At 41.9% G+C, this 20,951-nt stretch overlaps 1 protein-coding gene across 4 annotated transcripts in view; it reads left to right on the top strand.

The window, feature by feature from the left end:
* INPP4B (inositol polyphosphate-4-phosphatase type II B) overlaps nt 1–20,707 on the top strand; it is a 258,022-nt gene extending 237,315 nt beyond the window's left edge. For 2 of the 4 annotated variants that reach the window (XM_056855457.1, XM_056855454.1), the window contains one exon: nt 18,828–19,131. In XM_056855457.1, coding sequence (XP_056711435.1) covers nt 18,828–19,002 — 175 coding nt within the window. In that variant the 3' untranslated portion in view covers nt 19,003–19,131. Of the gene's footprint in view, nt 1–18,827; nt 19,132–20,561 lie in introns of those variants that run through there. The other 2 variants (XM_056855456.1, XM_056855455.1) reach the window with 2 other exon arrangements.
* The last annotated feature ends 244 nt before the right edge of the window (nt 20,708–20,951 follow it).

Below are 20,951 nucleotides of genomic sequence, written 5' to 3'. Positions count from 1 at the left end.
AAGAAATTCCCTTTTCTGGCCTCAAATTTGGGGGGTCGGCTTATACTCGGGTCGGCTTATACCCGAGTATATACGGTATTTGGTTGGTGGTTTAAGAGAGAGGGAATTCACTTGATCAGGAATGGACAAAATAATCCCAAACTGGAGAGGTGCCCGATCAACACTAGGATTGCCAGGTCCCTCCTGGCAACCGGTGGGAGATGTTCAGAGGCAGATACAAGGGTAGTGATCAGCATCTGTGTGCAATGACATCAATTCTGGTGTGATGCGGAAGTGCCAGCATCATGTGAGGGGACAAACTAGCACTTGCCCCCAAAACTCTGTGGTTTCCATAGAGTTTTGGTGAAAGTGATAGAGCGTCCCCCATGCAATGTCAGCCCTTCCTCATCACGCCAGAAGTGACATCATCACACACAGCTGCCAATCGCTCCTGCCCTTTCAGCCGGTCTACTTCTGCCTGCCAAACTGCTGAGCATTGGCAGGCAGAAGCAGCAATCACCAGAAGACTTCCAGCCATTAGCAGGCACCTGGGAACCCTAATCTACACAGATGTAGTGTTGTTTCCCACTAAATTTCAAGTGTGGTTTTTATAATGGATATATGGAAAGTGAAAAGATATTCTGTTTGTGTGGAAAAAACAATCAAATCCATTCCACTATTTCTTCACATGTCCTGAAAATCACAGCATTGAAAAACAGGTTTCTCAGATGAATCCCCTCTCTCAATTTTCTTGCACCAAGAGACAAAGTATTTTTATGCTGTTGTGAAGTATGGGCACCACTATAAAAATTTAAGTGAGAATTGGCAAAAGGTGTTTTGAACTCATTGTAAGGAGACTCGTTGTAAGATGCTGGAAGAAGATGAAAGTAATGAAAGAGGAATTTATCAGTACATACCCCTTTATCAGCCAAGGTAAGGGAGTGATCATCTGGGTTTCTACTTCAGGTTCTAAAATATGTAGGGCTGTTTCCACATGTGTACAATTCCATGTTGCGTACTCAATGCTCCTGCAAACGCAGAGGCATTTGCAATGGCAATGGAGAATCTACACGGGGTATTCTCCATGGTATCCTCTCATGCCCACTATCCCCCCTACCAGTGTTTTTTGCCAGCTTAAAAAAAATCTGTAGTAAGTACATTGGTATATGGTTATGATGCTGTAGTGATACACCAATAACCAGGGTCAGGTTTAAGCATGCTTGAGGGGGAGGGGATGGCAGATATGAGGGATATGGAGGGGAAATGCCATCAGATACAGGCTGGGAATTTCAGAAATCCATTACTCCCTGTTCACAGTGTGGTCAAACCCACTTTAACTCCAGTACAGAAAGATTAGACCAAATAATAAGCAAAAATTGTCCTATTTTCCTCTGCAAATGGAAAAGCCAGTCCATTGGAGGAGCTGCTATACCAACGAAATGGCATCTTAGGATCCTTAAAAAATTACATAGGTACCCTGTAGCCATATATACCAAAGCAGTTTTGCCACAACAAATGGAATGTGGTGATATGTTTGCACTATCACTTAGCTGGATACCAGTCAAGATTGCCTGGGCAAATGCTGATTTTTCTGCTGAAAGTGCTTTTACTGCCTCCTACAGAAAGTGGCATGATTAATATTTAATCTGGCCAATTATTTGTAAATACTGATAGTATTGCTCTACCCTTAACCTAAATTAAGTAGTATGGTATTGAACCCACACTGCCTCACTGAATGGTAAGATATCCAGGATGCACAGTGTCTAAGGTTCTAAACAGATTTAATGTGCATAGTGATAATTCAGTATCCAGCGTAGATGCCAAAATACAGCTGTCCCTTCAAACTATTTTATGCATTTGTTTAAAATGCTGTATCACCTGTAGCACATCAGTGATACAACAGTTGAATATTGAATGCTCATAAATTAAAATATATAGTTCAAAAACTCTTCCTCACACTGTAGGCCTGAAGAGTGCGAAGTTTAAATTTTGTTAAAGTTAAGGTTCAGCTGTGCTTCCTGTGCTGGCCCATTTGAAGAACCTATTTATTACCTCCAGTGCTCTTTATTTCTCTTCTCACATCACTGCACTGCTTACACTGCTTGGATGCCAGCTATTGAATCATAACTCATTTGTAATGGCAGGCACACAACAGTACCAGTTGCAAAATGCCTTTTGGCAGTCACACAACAACCATCACAGGAGGCAACCAACTAGAGGAGGTTTCCTAAATAGGATTCTGAAGAGCAGCAGGATGGGAAACAATTTCAAAACAAGGCTCAAAACAGGCAGCGACCAAATCCAGTATCTTCCTGTGTCCTCTTATTTATTTCTTGTCATATGCCTATCCTGCAGTTTGGTTGCTTTCTATCAGAACAAGGGTATTTGCTATTCCTTGTGATGGACAGAAAAATGTTCCCCTGTCAACCCAAATTATAAGAATTATGGTTACCCCAAAAGGCTAGATGTATACTTTACTACGTAGTGATTTATTCTTGTGACATAGTTGGACCTGAAGAGTTAAGGTTGCATGACACATGTAATGGGAGATAACTTCTTATAGCTTTAAAGTTAAATAACCAGCCTCTGTACATGCTACTGCAAACTTCTTAAGTTTGGTTTTGAAATCTGGTTAAGGTAGACTGGTAAGGTCCTGAGATAGCAGATATGAAACCAGCAGTAGCTCTGGTCAAATTCAGAGCTTGGGTGGACTCACCCCAAGTTTTGGTAGGTCACTTGCTGGCAGCAACTCGCACCAGAGTTAGGTTTTTTTTAATTATTATTTGAATTTAAATGAAAAAATAAAACCTTGATTAAAGGTTTCATTTAGAAAGTTCAAATTATTAAGGGACAAATACAACATATTATTTTAAGAATATGCTCTAAGTTTATCTATGTGCCACAACTCTTCCACTGGAGATTTGCCAAAGTCCAGTCCTGTGAAACTTCCAGAAGAGGGTAAGACATTATTATTCAAACTAGTTTGGGGTATCTAGAGATAGGAAGAAATAGGATAAAACAAGTAACATATTATTTATCCTGAACCCCAGAAATAGGGTGCGCTATCTACTCAGATAAATAAATGTTTCCTAGATTCCTCTTGCCTTCAAATATTATCATGAGCAAAAACTCCCAGAATTTATATTCTTATCAAGCATGTTCTATCCTGATATAATGAATGTCCTGAAATGGGAGTTCGCTTTAAAATCATGGGAATGTTCTTTAATGTGTATTTTACTGTAACTATCAATTCTGAACATTCTACAATTCCCTCCACATATAGCATCAGGGCTAGCTTTATTATTAAATTCTTGGGAGACTGCCAGCTAATCTCCACAGCAATGGAGATCTATTTGCCTTAAAAGTCTTATTTCTGTCACATGGGGGCACAGAATGAGCTTGCTATTACAGGAATAGATTTTGTACCTGCACTGAGCAACTGTAATTGAGAACTTGATTAAGGTAAATTAGAGCTGATAAACTTTTAATCTAAAGGAGAATCTAGTGAGAGCCATCTGTTCTGCCTCCTCCTTTGAAGTTAGGATGGGAAATGGGTGCTGACTAGAGTATACACACACACATACTGATATCCTGAAATTGCTTGTTTTGTAGTGCCCTAAAATACAAGTCAGGAGAGGAGATGCTTATATGTCAGTGGAGTCTCCAAACAGATTCATATCATTCATATAGCATGCAGTTCAAACAGGTAACAGCTTTTGAAAGCTGTACAGTAATAAAACAGAAGTAAAGTCCCTAGCACAGCACAGTGTGCACAGTAGTAAATATCTCAACGTATGCCCTTTAATCCAGAGTCACAAGTTTACCCCTCCCAGGCCTAGCTGGAGATGCGTTATTGTATGTGGTCAAGGGTACATGTAGCCTATGACCTTGTAAATAGGGTACCAATGTCCAATTCAGCCCCAAGTCACACTAGGGTAGCCTGAGCATAAGGAAGAAAACTTTCCTTCTGCTCCTAGAAGCTGCTGTCTTAGAGTTTCCTTGCCCAGTCTGGTAGTAACTAACACAAACTCATTTGACAAAAAAGGCAAGGCTCCTAACCAAGTCTGGGAGAAGTACTTTTAATATGGTGTAATCAGAGTTTTAATGTGGGGAATAATTCACACTCATGCAGTCGACACTAATATCAAGCATAGGGCAACCCTACCAAATAACAGCATACTCACATTAAGATGTAACTGTTGCCATCACCCACACACACTGTGTAATGTGTATCACTCAAGAACTGGAAACCAAGAGACCGAAAGAGGCAGAGTAAGAGAGGGAAGCTCATAACTACATATCTGAGTAGATACTGGGCTGGGGTCTGAGCAGTCAATAATCCAAGTGGGGGGTGGGGTGGGACAGAGTATCTGGGCACTTGCACACCAAAGCACACTTGCAAAAGAGGGCACAAAGCAGAAACCCAAGAAGAGCATATCAAGCATTCTTTGCCAGGGCACAAAGCAGCAGTCCAAGCTGTATTTTACCCGGAGATCCAGAGGGGAAGAGAAGCAGAGAAGTGCCAATAGGAAGCTTCCCTAGCACTGCATGGGGGACAATACCAGTCCAAATAAACACTGTGGGGTAGTTCTGGCTTCAGTTTTAGGGTAGGGAGCTTGGATAAACACAAAATATTCTTTTTTTTTTCAGATTTGGAGAAGAGAGGGTGGGATCCAGTGAGCTGATTCATTCCATGATTGGCTGGAGATAAAAGGGAGGGGGTTAAAAAGGTCCTAAGAATATTTCCAAATGAGGGGAAGTTGCTATCTGTTCATTGCAAACACATGTTTCAGGCAACCAAATAGACGATTGTATTAATGGACATCACCAGACGGCCAGTATAGAAATCAAATAGATTATATAATTGGAAGCAGAAGATGGAGAAGCTCTATTTTCTCGGCCAAAACAAGACCAGGAGCCGACTGCGGTACAGATCATGAATTGCTAATATCGAAAATAAAGATAAAGCTTAAGTAAAACACCAAAACATTCATAGCACCAAAGTACAATCTAAGCAATATTCCGGAAGAGTTTAAAGACCATGTAAGGAACAGATTTGCATTACTAAGTTCAAGTGAATGTAAACCTGAAGAACTATGGGTGGAAACTAGAGATATTATCAAGGAAGAATGTGCAAAGACTATTCCTGTAGCCAAAAGAAAAGAAAAACCTCGATGGATGTCTGAGGAAACTCTTAAAATTGCCAGAGATAGACGAGAAGCAAAAGTAGAAGGTGACAGAAATAGAATCAAAAGTCTAAGTGTAACGTTCCAGCTACTAGCAAGTAGAGACAAAGAGACCTATTATAATAACCAGTGTAAAGAAATAGAAGAGAACAACAAAAAAGGAAGAACAAGAGATCTGTTCCACAAGATCCAAGAAATCAAAGGGAAATTTAAAGCACGGTTAGGCATGCTGAAAGATCAGCATGGAAATACATTAACTGAACAGGACAAAATAAAGAAAAGGTGGGAACAATACACTGAAGAACTATACAGAAGAGATGAAAGGATAAAAGATTCTTTCCAAGAAGAATCTTTTGAAGAAGAACCTACAGTTTTAGAAAGTGAAGTGAAAGCTGCATTGAGAGCAATTGGGAGAAACAAATCACCAGGAGCAGATGGGATATCAATAGAGCTATTCCAAGCCACAGAAACGGAGTCCATCAAAATCTTGACAAGAATATGCCAACAGATATGGAAAACAAAACAATGGCCCACAGACTGGAAACAATCCATTTACATTCCAATTCCCAAGAAAGGAGACATCAAAGATTGCAACAACTATCGGACCATTGCATTAATTTCTCATGCAAGTAAAGTGATGCTCAAAATCTTACAACAAAGGCTGTTACCATATATGGAATGAGAAATGCCTGATGTTCAAGCTGGTTTCAGAAAAGGAAGAGGCACTAGAGATCATATTGCAAATATACGCTGGTTACTGGAGCGTACGAGAGAATTTCAGAAGAAAATCAGCTTGTGTTTCATAGATTACAGCAAAGCTTTTGACTGTGTGGATCATGAAAAGCTATGGCTGGTTTTAAAGGAAATGGGTGTGCCACTACATCTGATCGTTTTGATGCGCAACCTGTACTCTGGACAAGAGGCCACAGTTAGAACAGAATATGGAGAAACGGAATGGTTTCCAATTGGCAAAGGTGTCAGACAAGGATGTATTTTATCTCCCTATCTCTTCAATCTATATGCAGAACATATAATTAGGAAAGCTGGATTAGATTTAGATGAAGGTAGAGTGAAAATTGGAGGGAGGAACATTAATAATTTGAGATATGCTGATGACACTACATTATTGGCAGAAAATAGTGAAGATTTGAAACAACTATTGCTGAAAGTTAAAAGAGAAAGTGCCAAAGCAGGACTACAGCTGAACATCAAGAAAACAAAAGTAATGACTACAGGAGAATTTTAAGGTTTAAGGTTGACAATGAGGAAATTGAAATTGTTCAAGACTTTCTATTCCTTGGCTCCACCATCAACTAAAAGGGAGACTGCAGCCAAGAAATTAGAAGGAGATTGAGACTGGGAAGGGCAGCCATGAAGGAGCTAGAAAAGATTTTGAAGTGTAAGGATGTGACTCTGGCCACCAAGACTAGATTAATTCATGCCATCATATTCCCTATTACTATGTATGGGTGTGAAAGCTGGACAGTGAAGAAAGCTGATAGGAAGAAAATAGATTCCTTTGAAATGTGGTGTTGGAGGAGAGTGTTACGGATTCCATGGACTGCCAAAAAAACAAATCAGTGGGTTATAGATCAAATCAAGCCTGAACTGACCCTAGAAGCTAAAATGACTAAACTGAGGCTGTCGTATTTTGGTCACGTCATGAGACAACAAGAGTCACTGGAAAAGACCGTCATGATAGGAAAAGTTGAGGGCAGCAGGAAAAGAGGAAGACCCAACAAGAGATGGATTGACTCAATAAAGGAAGCCACAGCCTTCAATTTGCAAGATCTGAGCAAGGCTGTCAAAGATAGGACATTTTGGAGGAATTTCATTCATAGGGTCGCCATGAGTCGGAAGCGACTTGACGGCACTTAACACACACACAAGAATATTTCCAAATGAGGGGAAGTTGCTGGGTGAAAAGGGAGCTACACTGAAAGCAGTTTTAGTTATCTCATTAAATGCCAACGAATCCATAGTTCTGTAGTGTGAATGGAGAACTTTTCCATTGAAAAATGCTAGTGCGAATTGAGGTCTTTGTAGAAATGCTAATGCAGTGGGATTGTTAACAACTCTACTTCTATACTTTCAGAGTTTATATTCCAAGCCCATAACATTTGTATGAACTTCACGAGCTCTTTCCAGCCTCGCAGTGAAAAGAGGAAACTTGTTTGGGAAAGAACCAGTGAAATCTACTACATGTTCTTAACTATGTAGCCACTTTATTAAGACACATGGGGATGGTTAGTGGAGTCTGTCATGCATAAATGAAGACTTGCAGAGGCATGAGTTTCTAAGGACAAAATAACCAACAAAGCAACCTGACCGGTTCCCATTTCTGTGGAGCAGTTAGGCTGGGAGACTTGTGGTGACAATCTTTACCTTCTCAGCAGAGACAGAGAAGAAAAGAGCAGAAGTGACAGATTAAAAAAATACAGAAAGTGGTAGGTACAGGGAAGAAGGATCTTTTTTATTCCCTGGTGTGGGGTAACCCTTTCTTTAATTCTCGCCAACATCCCATTGAGTAATAAATCCCTCTTTATTTGGATGCACAGTTTATACTGTCAAGGACTTTCTAGAAACTTTTAACCTACCTGGATATCTGCCAATTATTTATGTCAGCCTATGAGGCTCTGTCAGTTTATTACATCATGTGACAAATACATAACTTATCAACCATTTCATTTATTGGACCCCCCTCCCCCATTCCAGTTCAGAAATCAATGAGTCTTCTTGTTTGGAGAGTTTACCCCTTTTAATATTTGGTTCCAGTACAGCTTAGGGTCCATCAGGATGGCCATATCTTTGATTTGTTTAATGTTCAAACTGAAAAAAGCCAGTTAGGGACTTTCTGTGGCCCAAAATATTACTTTATCAGGTCAGCATGACCTATTTTTCTAGCTACATCAACCAGCATGTCTGATAGAGAGAGAAAACAAAATAATAGGCAAAGACCAATCTTCCTCTACAGACATATAAAGTCCAATTATTTAATAGCTTTAAAAGTAGTGGATATATTTATATATATGAAGGTAGGGGATCTCATAGGATGTAACAGGTTTTTTATAATTATTGACAAGTCCTGATTAATGGCCTGTGACCTAAGCAAGGGGAGAGGCTTGTTTCCCTCTGTGGCTGCCTTTGTTTCCAATGAATGTGAGAAAATTAAGCAAATTATGTCTAATCCTGCCCCTTCTCTGTTAGCTCTCAGCCTTTGTAGTGGAGATGGCATGAAACTCATTTTTCTGTGTCTCATTCGACAAGCAGAGAAAAGCTGGTCTTGGTGTCAAGGGGTGGGGGGAGGCCAACAAATTGGAGGCCTGATAGCCGCAGATGAGGAACTTAGTTTCATCTGCGTGGCTTCTATGCAGCCCCACATTGGGACTGCGCAGGCGCAGGCCAGCCACGGATAAGATTTGTCAGCTTCTAGCAAAATCTAAGAGAGTGCTCCCCCTCCCCTTGGGGCATGCAATCTCCCCGCCCATCAGTCACATGACCCAAGGGGGAGGGAGCACTCTTCCCTCCAGTTCTCTTTCTTCTGCCACGGAGAGAGAACGTGTTAGCTTCCTCTCTAGCCATGGAGTCCAAGAAAGCTCCACTTTTCAAGAAATGTACCTCTTCACCAAGATGGTGAAGACTGATCCTCACCTTGAATGCCTCCTTTGTTTGGGGGAAGGCCACATTCCTGCAACTTGTAAAAGTTGCTCCAAACTTACCAACAAGGCCCTAAGGGTTCGGTCAACTCGCCTGCTTTCTCATCTTTACAAGGAGTCTCTTCGTCCACGAAGTCAATCTGCTGAGCCTGGTCCTTCGTCCGGTAAGACACAGTCCGAAGCGGGACCCTCAACAAAAAAAATCCAAGCGGGGTGGCCCGTCTAAAAAGCCCTCGTCGGTCATTATTCGCCCGGCAAAGTTTCCTGCTCTGGGTTCGCAAGATGGCCGAGGCCTCGGCTCTTCGTACCATGCGTCCCACTTCAGATCGCCTCGGCGCCAATCGCCTTCGCCGAAGTCTCTTTGACGCCTGTCACCCTTGGCATCTCTTCAATGCCGATCCCAGGCCAAGTCGTCTCATCCTTCGGCGTCGCTCGCCTCCGAAGCAGCTGCACAGCAGCCCATTATTATTGAGGATTTGCCTCCTCATTCCCTGGCTACCCCCTCGGTTCCGTGTCCGAGCAGGGCCCAGGAAGACTCAGCTGAGTTCAAAGAGCACCTCCTTCATCTCTACAAAGATGTGCCTCCGGTGCTTCCAAAGTCCCCACAGCCTGATGATAAATGGCCTCGGGCAGAACCTGCAGAGCTCCAGGAGGGTGCCGTTCAGCCACCCCCTCATGTAAACACCCACCAAGACTCCCAGCAATCGGCCGAAAAGGTCCAAGTGGAGTCACCGAAAGGTTTGTCCCATCTCGAACCTGGCCAATGGCCTCAGCGTCGATCGTCTTATCGACGCCGTTCTCGAAGCCCGGCTTCGTCCAGATCCAGTCAGCGTTGGTCTGCTTCGCACAGTCGCTGCCCTACCCGTCGGAGCCGATCCTCTTCTCGACGTCGTTCCGCCCGTCGGAGTCGATCTGTCTCCTGCAGACACTGGTCGTCCTCTCGTCGGAGCTGATCTACTCATCGCAGCTGTTCTTCTTGTTGGAGCCGATCCCGTCATCAGAGCCGATCCTCGCGGCGGAGCCGTTCGTCTCGTCGGCGCCGATACATTCATCATCGGCGCCGATCTACTTCTCGCCGCTCCCAATCTCGCTGGTCTTCATCCAAACAGTCAATCTCCAGACATAGCCGTTCACTTCGCTCACATGGTCCAGATGTTCACACTCGTCATTCATCATCCAAGCAGTTAATCACTGGACATAGCTGTTCACTTCGTTCACGCAGTCCTGTCATTCGGAGGCACCATTCCTCCTCTAGGAGCCGGTCTCCCTCCCATCGGCGCCGGGATGTTTCTTGAAGCCGATACTCGAATCCCTCAGTTTACTCTGGTTCTTCGGTCGACCGTCGTCGTCACCGTCGCTCCCATTCACGTTCGCCTTCCAGAGGCTCTCGTCAGCATCGACACACACCGTCTCGCCATCCTGATGACCGATCCAAAGATTCCGTCCATCCAAGGCAAGCGCCGCTTCGCAAGCCTCCTCTATCCAGGTCTCCTTCCATGTCAAGGGACACTGATCATTCCGAGTATTACGCCTCCTTCTCTCCTGGTTCGGATGAGGATGAGGAATTCCACGCTTCAGTTCCCTCACCCGAGGACACTGTCGGGGGCTCCAGGCTGTCACCACGGTCACACAGCCCGGATAACCTACAAGAACCAAAAAACTTTTTACCTTCTGTTTTGATTAATATGCAACTGACACATAAAGAATGTTGCATTTGTTTATTTCACACAGGTTTTTTGCAAGTAGCAGGCAGTATATTTTATTTTTAAAAAATCTTGGAGCATCTGACATTTAAATATGTGTTCAGTTCCATTCACTTGGCTATGAGCAGCTGCTCAGGAGACCTGTTCCATTTATAAATGATATAGATAACACTGGAAAAGGGGCATGTGATAAAAAGGAGAGGAACGCTTGAGTCTGTGACTCATCCATTTTTAATCCCTGTGATTGTCTGCAATGTCCCAGGGGAAGATTAGCTCTTGGAGTCTGGGCTGAGATCTAAGGCACTATTTTAGGCACACTCAAAAGGATTATGCAAGCCCTGAGGGGGGAGGTGTACATTTTTTCCTTCAGACTCCCATATTATATCCCCAATTTGATTTTTAACTCTTTTTCTAAAGCAATTTGCCATGTGCCACAGGTATCAGCAGTTTGAGGCGCAAGTCCAAAGCCCTTCTCGGTCTTTTGATTGGTTCCTTGAATTTTGGCCCATGTGTTTTATGACCTATTCAGGCGCTCAGGATTGTATACTTAGATCTGCAAATTTTCTTGTTTTCTTTTAAGTTAATGATGGAATAAGCTGGATGCTCTTCATATCCAGGCCTCAGAGAACAGAGGTGGGGTGATCTATCTCTAAGCAGCTTATACAAAGTCAGTATGGGACTGCTGAAGAGGCCATTCAAATGGGAATACTGATTTTAATGATCATTGATAGGAAAAAAAACAACCAGATATTCAACCGGATGCATTGATCAAAAGTTCCGACCCTTTTGAACATTCAGCTTGCTAAATATTGTCGAAGGCTTTCACGGTCAGAGTTCATTGGTTCTTGTAGGTTATCCGGGCTGTGTAACCGTGGTCTTGGTATTTTCTTTCCTGACGTTTCGCCAGCAGCTGTGGCAGGCATCTTCAGAGGAGTAACACTGAAGGACAGCTTGCTATTTGGAAAACCACTTTCTTCCTTCTGGGCACTGGGATCAGCTCCCAATAATTGTGCAATTAACCATTGCTTTTAGGAGATAAATAAGAGGAGACAGGCATGTCAATTTTCTTTTTTTCACTTCCATTCTCTTCCTTAAAATTTTATCCCAATGTCAACATGAGAGACAGAACAAATAAGAACACTTTTGTCTCTTAGGACTTCACTTAGCAAACAGTTTAACCCAAATGTCTTGGGGGTATCATCAGTTACTGTTGCTATTCTGATGGCTTATCTGTTTGTAGAAGGGAAAACAAAATTTAAAAAATCTCTCTGATGTAATGGTCAAATTGTATGCATCGTGCACAATGGTCATTCTTCTTTGTTTTATGTTGTGTAGCCAGTATAACTCTCTTAACATTACCAAAGGGTACAATGAAGGAAAATTTAAGCCCCATTGATTTCAGTGGGTGAGTTGAGCGCACCCTCAAACTTTTTCCAGTGAAACTGGTGGAACCTTAAAAAGGAAATGAGTAACATAAGCATTGATTCTTCACTTATGCCAGTAATCATAACCTTTATGCATATGTGTGTGTGCATGTGTGCGTGCCAAAACGCACACACTGACAGTACTTGAAATATGCCATTTTTTTAAAACATTTCATTATTTATCTTGCACTTCCATTGTATGTTCTTTGAATGCTTTAAAACACAGTTTAACACAATGCAAGTCCTTCTGAACAAATGTAAACTCACAGTGGCAAAGTGTCTTAAATGATGTTGCTGTGAACATAACCCTACCTCCAGCAGCCACCTCCTGGAACATCTGGGAGTGGCATGTTGGTCTCCCAAGTGATAGGGCCCCTCTGTTTTTTGAACCAGTAGTTTTCCTGGTTCTTCCTATCCTTGTTTTTCTGCCGTGGGAGAAGTGGATAAAAGAAAGTAGAAGAAGCACTGTTGATTTAAATGCCTTGTGGTAGGAAATCTAGGAAACAAACAGGCTTGTGATCATTACACAGTTGTCTCCTGGATGGTAAACCCAAGGGAAAGATATATTATATAGCACTGTTTTTTGTTTCTTTTCTTGGTATACTTTGTCTTCTGCTCCAGGGAAGCTCATTTCAGGCCTTCTCAAAAACTGTTGTAGTCTCTCCAGGGAAACTCATTTTACACTTTTGAAAACCATTGCAACTGACAGATGTGGGCCACTGAAAGGAATGAGGAGACCATCCCAAGCAGCATGAAGGGCAGTGGCCACAGGGCATTGACGTCTTACTCAGCAGACAGTTAGCTTTTCTGTACAATTGGACTGGGATTTGTTTGAAACTTAAGGAGCTGCTTCTCAGATATTGATCATTCTGATTCAGCTCCTTGATAACAGGCTTTTGAATGCCAAAGATACTACTATAAATTAGTTGACTTGCTGAGCATTAGAGCATAAGTTGGTTATTACTTCAGTGCTTGAAACTGCTTCAGAAAATAACCTTCTTTGCTGAGATAATTAAATATTAAGACAGCTGTCATTTAAAAGTCTATTTTGATGTGCTTCAACTTTCTATTAATAACCATGAGTATTGTCAAGGCAAAGTTTTAAAGGAGTTAAATTCTAAATACACAGCACAGTTCTTCTCAAATACCTCGGTTTTGCATCAGGAATTCTTTCTCTGTCATCTTTGATTGTGGCTGGAGATATAAAGTTTTGGAAATTAATGTCAGATTAGTATTATATCAGACGATTTTATTTTGACTATTTTTTACTATTCCTTTTAATCCTTTGTATCAGCTTTGATCTTGGTCCCTGATTTTAATGGCATTTGTGTCCATTTTATAGAACAAGCAACACTTTTTCTTTTTCAATTTCCACATAAATTAATGAGCGTGTATATTAAATACACTGCCATCTTATCCATCTTTAGCCTGTATAAATTGAGGACTCACAAAATGTACATTTTCAAGACTAAGAATGTATTTAGCTCATCATGAGGTGAAAACAATACAGTAGGAAATAAGAGACTACGGTCATTTGATCTTACTATGTACTATAATATCTAGTTTGGGATTTGAGAGATTTAATTTATCTTTTCTGTCAAGACATGGCCAGGTAGTACTGACAAGTGCAAAGTGCTGTGACAGATATTTTAGCCTAAGTGCACTGAAGGCTTTATTCATGCTTGGTCACATTCACATAAGTTCCACTGATTTCAAGGGGAGCTGCAAGTACATAATTAAGTGCAGTTTCATCTCAGGTGAAACATGTTGTAGTCTGATTATAAGGATATCCTGTGGTATTATATTTGAATTTAAATAATAACACTAAATTACTCGGTGGGCCGCCCATTCCTGAAGGGGCGCCCCCCAAAGCTCATTAGGAGCCAGCGTGACCTTGCGCAGGCATAGGTGCCACTTTATCATGGAATAAGGTGGCATCTATGCTAGTGCGGGGGCAAACACACTGGCATCCAGGTGCTACCAGCCCCTGCGACCAGTGCAGCCATGTCGGCAGGGCTTTCCTGGAAAAGAAAGCCCATGCCAGCATGGGGGAGCATTCCCAGGGCATTCTCAGGGGTGGAGCTGCTTTTAGGCAGCTTTCACAGCCCTTTTGCCCCAGGAACACCCCCTTGAGCAGTGGCGGGGCTGCACCACCTTTTTGAGTGGCACAGCCTTGCTTTGTGCTATGGGGCATTTCCCCCCTTTTTCCTTTTTTTATTAAAAAAAATGCTTTTTTTTGTCTCCATGGTGGCCGGGAAGCCTCTGAGGAGGAGGTGTGGCTCCGCCTCTCCTGGACGCCGTGGATATAACCCCCCCTCTTCAGAATTGCGCTCTTAGTTTAGTAAGTGGATGTGTGTTGGCCATAGTCTGTCTGAAGTAGTATTACCTTAGTCCTTATGAAGTTTGCTTAATATTGTGATTTTCCTGGAACATAGTTTAACTAAATATTGTCATAGCAGCCCAAGATTTAGCTGATTCATCCAAATTAAAATTTAAAATATACTGCTTTCCTTGGGCTCCTGGCTCTGGTTTCCATGTATCTTGACTTTTATTTTATTTATTTTATTTATTACATATCTACCCCACTCTCTATCCCGACCAAGGCCAGGCTCAGAGCGGCTCATATCCATTGAATACAACACATAACATATAAAATCCAATGATTCAGTCAAAACTCTAACACAGGATTAAAATTTATCAGCAGCCAATTTGTACATATTTTGTGCACTGTTCCATAATGAACCGGGGATGGCAATCAGGACCCCCTTTAAGTTTGGTAGATAGAACAGAAGAGACAAAGGGGGACAGGAGGAAGCTCCTTTCTACATCCACTGAAGTTGGATTTAGCTGCTCGTTTTGAAATCCTTTCGAAATCAACCTACATCTGAGCTTTCTTAGCATCGCAGTTCTCAGCTTCCCTATCTGCCCCTCTCCTTCCCTTCTGGCAACATCATAAAAGGCTAGGCCTTTGTGAGACTTTCTCCCATCCTTTCTTATAGGCAATAATTCATGTTGGCATCTTAGTCTTTTGCTTCTTTTTTTCAGGGCATGGGGGTAGAATAACCCAAGGGTGGAAGGGAAGGATCCCAATTCTCCCCCAGCATCAGCAGTATACTTCCATATCCCCAGCTGTACCCATCAAAGTGATGGATCACTAGATAGTATAAGGAATGAAACAAATGGAATAACTTAGGCAAGGTCACAGGAAACAGGATTAGTAAGATATTTGCCAATAGTACATTAAGCATTCCACTTGATCTAAGTCAATGCAAATCAGCTTTTGACATTTAGAGCCTTCCTCCCTCCCAAAAGATCTTGCCTGCAGAACCTGCATCTCAAGAACTTCAATTACAATTGCACAAAATCTTTAGAAGTTTTACATTGGCTGTTAACACTTCAGCATTTGCCATGAACACTTTGTTTAGCAAAATGCAATGTTCTTCATCCAGCAGGTTGCTTGGCCAGCAAATTCTGTGTCATTTATTTGGCAGCAGTCTTAGAAAAACCTGGTGTTGTGTGGAGATTAATTGCTGCAGTCTTGAATAAACCCTGCCAGTATTGACAACTGCAATATGTTCATTTAGCAACATGGGGAGATGTTCCACAGGAATTCCAGGTTCTAACTGTAAAGAAGTTATAACCAATTAATATGATTTGCAGATCTATTTGGGATGACTTGATTTATCCTCTACGGCAGTGTAAATGCAGTGGGTTACTTTTAATTTAAAAAAAACCAAACTTTCTGTTCTACTGCTTAAAATTTATACAGACTATTCTCTCCTTAACACTCCCCCTCCCCTATATCCAGTAATCAGTCTAATATAGACAAAGTACAAGCACAGTTTATAAATCAAAAAGAATCCTGGATTGGACCCTTCCTTATTGTTCCTGCTTGGTCTTCTTTCTCGCAATCTGAAGGTTGGAGTGGGGATGGGAGACAGAGAAATAAATTGTTTCTTGGGTGCTTGTGTTTATTTTGCTCGTATGGCCTTGCTTAATTGAGTGATGTGAAAAATTGTATTTATTGCAGTACTTCTATGGGCACCATCCATCCCTTTGCAAGTTCTCTACAAAGCTATTTTTCCCCTTGTCCCATCCCATCATTTCCACGCAGGCTGTGCACCAAGACATTCCAAAGAATGAGAGGTCTCCCTAGGGTTGCCAGTTCCCTCTTCGCCACCTGCGGGAGGTTTTGGGGTGGAGCCTGAGGAAGACAGGGTTTGGGGAGGGGGAGGACTTCAATGCCATCGAGTCCAATTGCCAAAGTGGCCATCATGGTTCATGGTCTGGATCACTAATTTTTAATTTGATTTCAGTACCTGGAGGTTGGCAACCCTGCGTCTTCTCCATCTCCCAGCTGTTCATATGAAGTATGCAGCTTATGTAAATTGAACATTACAGAGTAGGAAGGCTGGATGGAAATAGGAAAGGCCCACACTGACCTTCCAGCACAGAGTCTGCTTGCAAGTGACAAGATCAGGACAGGAAAGGGAACAGGACTCTATTGAGCTTTACAGGGGGCTCCTCTTTGCCATGGGTGGAAGATCGTGCCTTGCAAAAAGGCCGACACACAGCAAGGATAAAGGTAGTTCTTATTGTTTCTGTATCAAAAATAACATGCTGAAAGCCAAGGTGCCAACAAGCCCTAAGTTCCCACAAAAGTTACTTTACCACATTAGTTCCACCAATCAAAATGGAGAATGAACACTGTGATCTGCATAGACATGTTACATCAGTTTTATTTAAACAATTTCAGTGGCATGTATCAAGCCACACAGTTCCTCCAGTGGAACAGCATTTCTGTTTGCAGATAAGGTTGCCAACTCCAGGTTGGGAAATTCCTGGAGATATGGGGCCGGAGCCTGGGGAGAGCAGGGTTTGGGGAGGGGGGGACCTTGGCAGGATATAATGCCATAGGCCCCACCCTCCAGGGTGGCCATTTTTTCCCCCAGAGGAACCAACTCTGTAGCCTGGAAATCAGTAGTAATTCTGGGAGTTCTCCAGGTAGCACCTGGGGGTTGGCAACGATATATGCAAAAAGGGATCTCCACAAATTCCCTGTGTGCTGTGCTGAGAGCCTGATAATGCCCAAGAACAACATTTTGGGGATTCAGGGGCTGTAGCGCACGCAGTGGGGGGGGGAGATACATGGAGAAGTCCTGTTGTGCAAAGTGTGCTAGTGGAGATAGGGCCATACTATCTCATGAATTCAGTACTACTCACTCTGTGACTTTCAGAGAGCCGCATTTGCAATCACCATCAACCAAAAGTGCCACATGATTAGTGTATGCTTTGTCCACTACTCCACCAAACACACACACAGACACACTCAATAGTATCAAATATATAATTATCAATGTTAAATGTCTAAGTATAGGTATACCCAAATAATTTTCAGTGCAATTAAAACTGAATCCCACTAACTTATTTGTTGCATACATTTACTCCTGGACCTTTTGTCAGAGGTCTGGAGCCAAACCCCAGAAACTGAAATTGCAAGAAAAGCCAGAGGTGGCATGTGAAAGAGCCCCTTGTGGCTCTTGAGCAAGAGAGTGAGTACTACTGGACTAATTACTAATCAGCAAGTACATTTTAACGTTCTTCATAGCCTTGTGCTTATATCTGAGATGGCCGGGGGGGGGGGGGGATCTTTGAAAGCCAGTAAGTCTTAGAACATATTATTCAAAATTGTAATCAAATATCTAATGACATGATTGGACATAATTTTTGTGATGTAATTAAACCTAAATGTTAGCTACAGATCAGTGCCAACAGGTTCAGGAAGATAGCCATGTTGGTCTGAAGTATAAGAGCTAGATTTCAGTCCAAAAGGACTGTGTGTGTGTGCCGTCAAGTCACAATTGACTTATGGTGACCCCTTAGGGTTTTCAAGGCAAGAGACATTCAGAGGTGGTTTGCCATTGCCTGCCTCTGCATGGGCTGAGAGAGTTCTGAGAGAACTGTGACTGGCCCAAGGTCACCCAGCAGGCTTCATGTGGGAGAGTGGGGAATCGAACCCGGTTCTCCAGATTAGAGTCTGCTCCTCTTAACCACTACACCATGCTTGCTCTCTTAGGAGCACCTTAGGGACCAACAAGATTTTCCGGGTATACACTTTCACTCCCTTTGTCCAATATCTGAATAAGGGTGCTTTGACTCTCAAAAATCTTGTTAGTCTCTAAGGTGCTACGGGTCAGTACTAAGTGTTGAATCAGTACATTAGTTTCTTTTCTTTTCTTTTCTTTTCTTTGAACTAAAGAGTTCAAAATACTTTTGTTTCAGAAAGTGCTTCAAACCAATTAAAGTTTAGAAAATAGGGCTGAGTAGAAAGTGGTCGTTTTGTTATGAAATGACACCCAAAGATTGTGGTTTGCATGTGGATCTCCAGGGTCTGAGCAGATCTCTGCAAAAGAGAGGATTCCCCCATCCATTTCAATGCTAGGAAATGTTCTGCAGGCCATGTTTGCATCAGAGCTCTGTGCAGCTTTGCACCATCCCCATTTGTTGTCGTTTGCTGTACTGGAAGTCATACACTTACCCATTTATTCCACTTCATAGCATCTGTGTTCTCCCCCTTGTCAAAGGGTGTTCCATTAAGAGCTTCTGTCCTGTGAATCCGTCTTTAACGTTCACAAAAAAACCCAGGAGCTTGCTTTTTCACTGGGCACTTGTTCTGTTCAGCTTAAAGAGTAGCCTTAAATATTTGGAATGCGCTTTCCTAATCTGTGCACAAAGTAACCCTAAAATAGAATGATTTAGTATAAATTTCTTATTCTGTTTGGCCGGCTTTAGTATATCTGTTGTTGGAATACCTAAGTGTTGCCTTTTTCCTTCTATTAAACGGTCTCTTATTTGTTCCTAACTTCCCCTGTTTAACAGCAGACAAACCCAGGGAGCACTGAATGAATCGGATGATCCCGAGACAGGCTGTCTAACTGATAACAAGCCAACTTCTCGTCACTTCTATCCTGTCGCCTTGCTGCTTGTCAGCTCACATTTGCTGGTTGTGTGGCTTATTTTAAGTCTTGCTCTATTATTAGCCAAATATCAGTAAATTTCTTTTCCTTTCTTTTCTATGAACCACAACAGCTTACGATTTTTAAAAAATGTGCTGTATTATTTCTACATCTTCATACCTGCAGAATTTGTCCTTAAAAAGCCAATGTCTTTAACTGTAAACATTTTTTTCATTTGAATAGAAATGAAGAGAGCATACTATGCATCAAGTGGTTTAATCTGCTTTTTATTCCTAGTACACCTCTTTGCACTGTCACTAGTTCTAAGAAAGGCAATTTGTATTAGTAACTCTTAATCAAATATGATTCTGAGTCACCAAACATGAAATTAATATTCAGGGCCAATTCACACATTTATATGATGGTATTACCAGCTCAATGGGGAGCTGTTTGCAGAAATCGCCTGCCCCTCTCTGAAACACACAGGTGTGCTGCGAGATGTGAAAATAGTCAAGGTTTACCACCTCAGAATCGATGTTTTCCTTAGATGTGAGCTTTGCCGTTTTCACACTGGAAGACCATTTGGAACACTCACTGCATGGAGATATTTTTATCTGTGGCAATAATCAGCCTTTAGTCAATCAGAAAGTACAAGGAAGTGAAACATGAATTTGCACACACACATTGAATCTAGGGCTGCACCAACATTATACCTCTGCTGTTGCGCTTTAGCAAACATTTGCAGCTAACTGGATTTCCCGGTGGACAAGCAAATCCAGTTGTGAATTGCCACAGTGCAATGATAATATGGTCCCTAGCAATGGGTGTCTGCAGCCTAGGTTGAGTGTTCTGGGCAATTAGTTTGAAGGTCTAGTTTCCTTTCAACTCTTTTTCATTGTTACTCGCCGATAAGGTCTTCTGTTTGAGTAACTCGTTTTCTTTGTTGCAACTAACCCCTTTCTGTGAAGCCATTCTCTGGCACTAGATGAGTTCTGTTTTGTAACAAAATTAACCTGTTTGTAACTGTTGCTTTTGCTTTCCCAAACACATTTTATATTCTTTTGAGCAAAGTCTTGTTGGCCTCTTGATGCTCCATGGTGGCTCTCGTGGCTTTTGTACTGTACGTGAACAAGCATCCTTTCTTTGTAACGCGGAGAGTTGGATCAGGTGGTCCTTTATCTTTCATTGCAAAGCTAAACATATTGAAAACAAGACAAAGATGGTGTTTCCTTTTCTAATCTGTAGGGCCAGACTTAATAGAATGCCTTATCCATAGAACCTTCACACAATATGTGAAGTTTAACGTGTACAGCAGAAACAAATAACAAACAATCTGGGGGAAAGTTATGAAAATGTTTAAAAGCAAATATATTTCTAAGGTTAGAGTAAGAATATATCATAAAGTATTTAATCAAGCCACAGTGCAAGATAAATATAAAAATCCCATGACCTACTTCTAAGGGCAATAACGGCACTGGGCCTGGCCTTGGATCTAATTTTGTAAGATGTATCATCACTTGTGGGGGGAGAAATATTGTAGAGTTGAATCTTTGTTATTTTTACTTCAATTGTTGCTGAAACTCTGCAATATACAAATAAAACATATTTATTTATTACTTGTTTCATGAAGTTGTCTTTTTCCCCCCCTTTTCACCAGAGAAGGATGCCGCATAGAGAATGTACTGAAGAATGTCAAATGCAGAAAGTATGCTTTCAACATGATACAGCTGATGGCTTTCCCAAAGTACTACCGACCACCAGAGGGGACATATGGAAAAGCTGACACCTAAGCTTTTAGACAAACACGGATCACACAGACATGCTCATTAGTTGACACAAATTGCTTTGTTTTGTGTGTGCCTCTTAGATTTGGAGAGTGCAAGAGGAAAACTACATTAAAGCTATTTTTTGCCAAAATTGTACCATCATTGGGGGAGGGGGAGTGATAAAATATGGTAGGTTGAACACTCTGAAAACTAGCTGTTTGTTTACATATACACAGCCTTTTCATAAAAAACTATACTGTGTGTTATAAACCAGCTGCGAT

The sequence above is a fragment of the Euleptes europaea genome, chromosome 9, assembly GCF_029931775.1.
Source record: "Euleptes europaea isolate rEulEur1 chromosome 9, rEulEur1.hap1, whole genome shotgun sequence".
Classification (NCBI taxonomy): Eukaryota; Metazoa; Chordata; class Lepidosauria; order Squamata; family Sphaerodactylidae; genus Euleptes; species Euleptes europaea.
The sequence above is the reverse complement of the archived record's forward strand: the minus strand, read 5'-3'. Positions and strand labels throughout refer to the sequence as shown.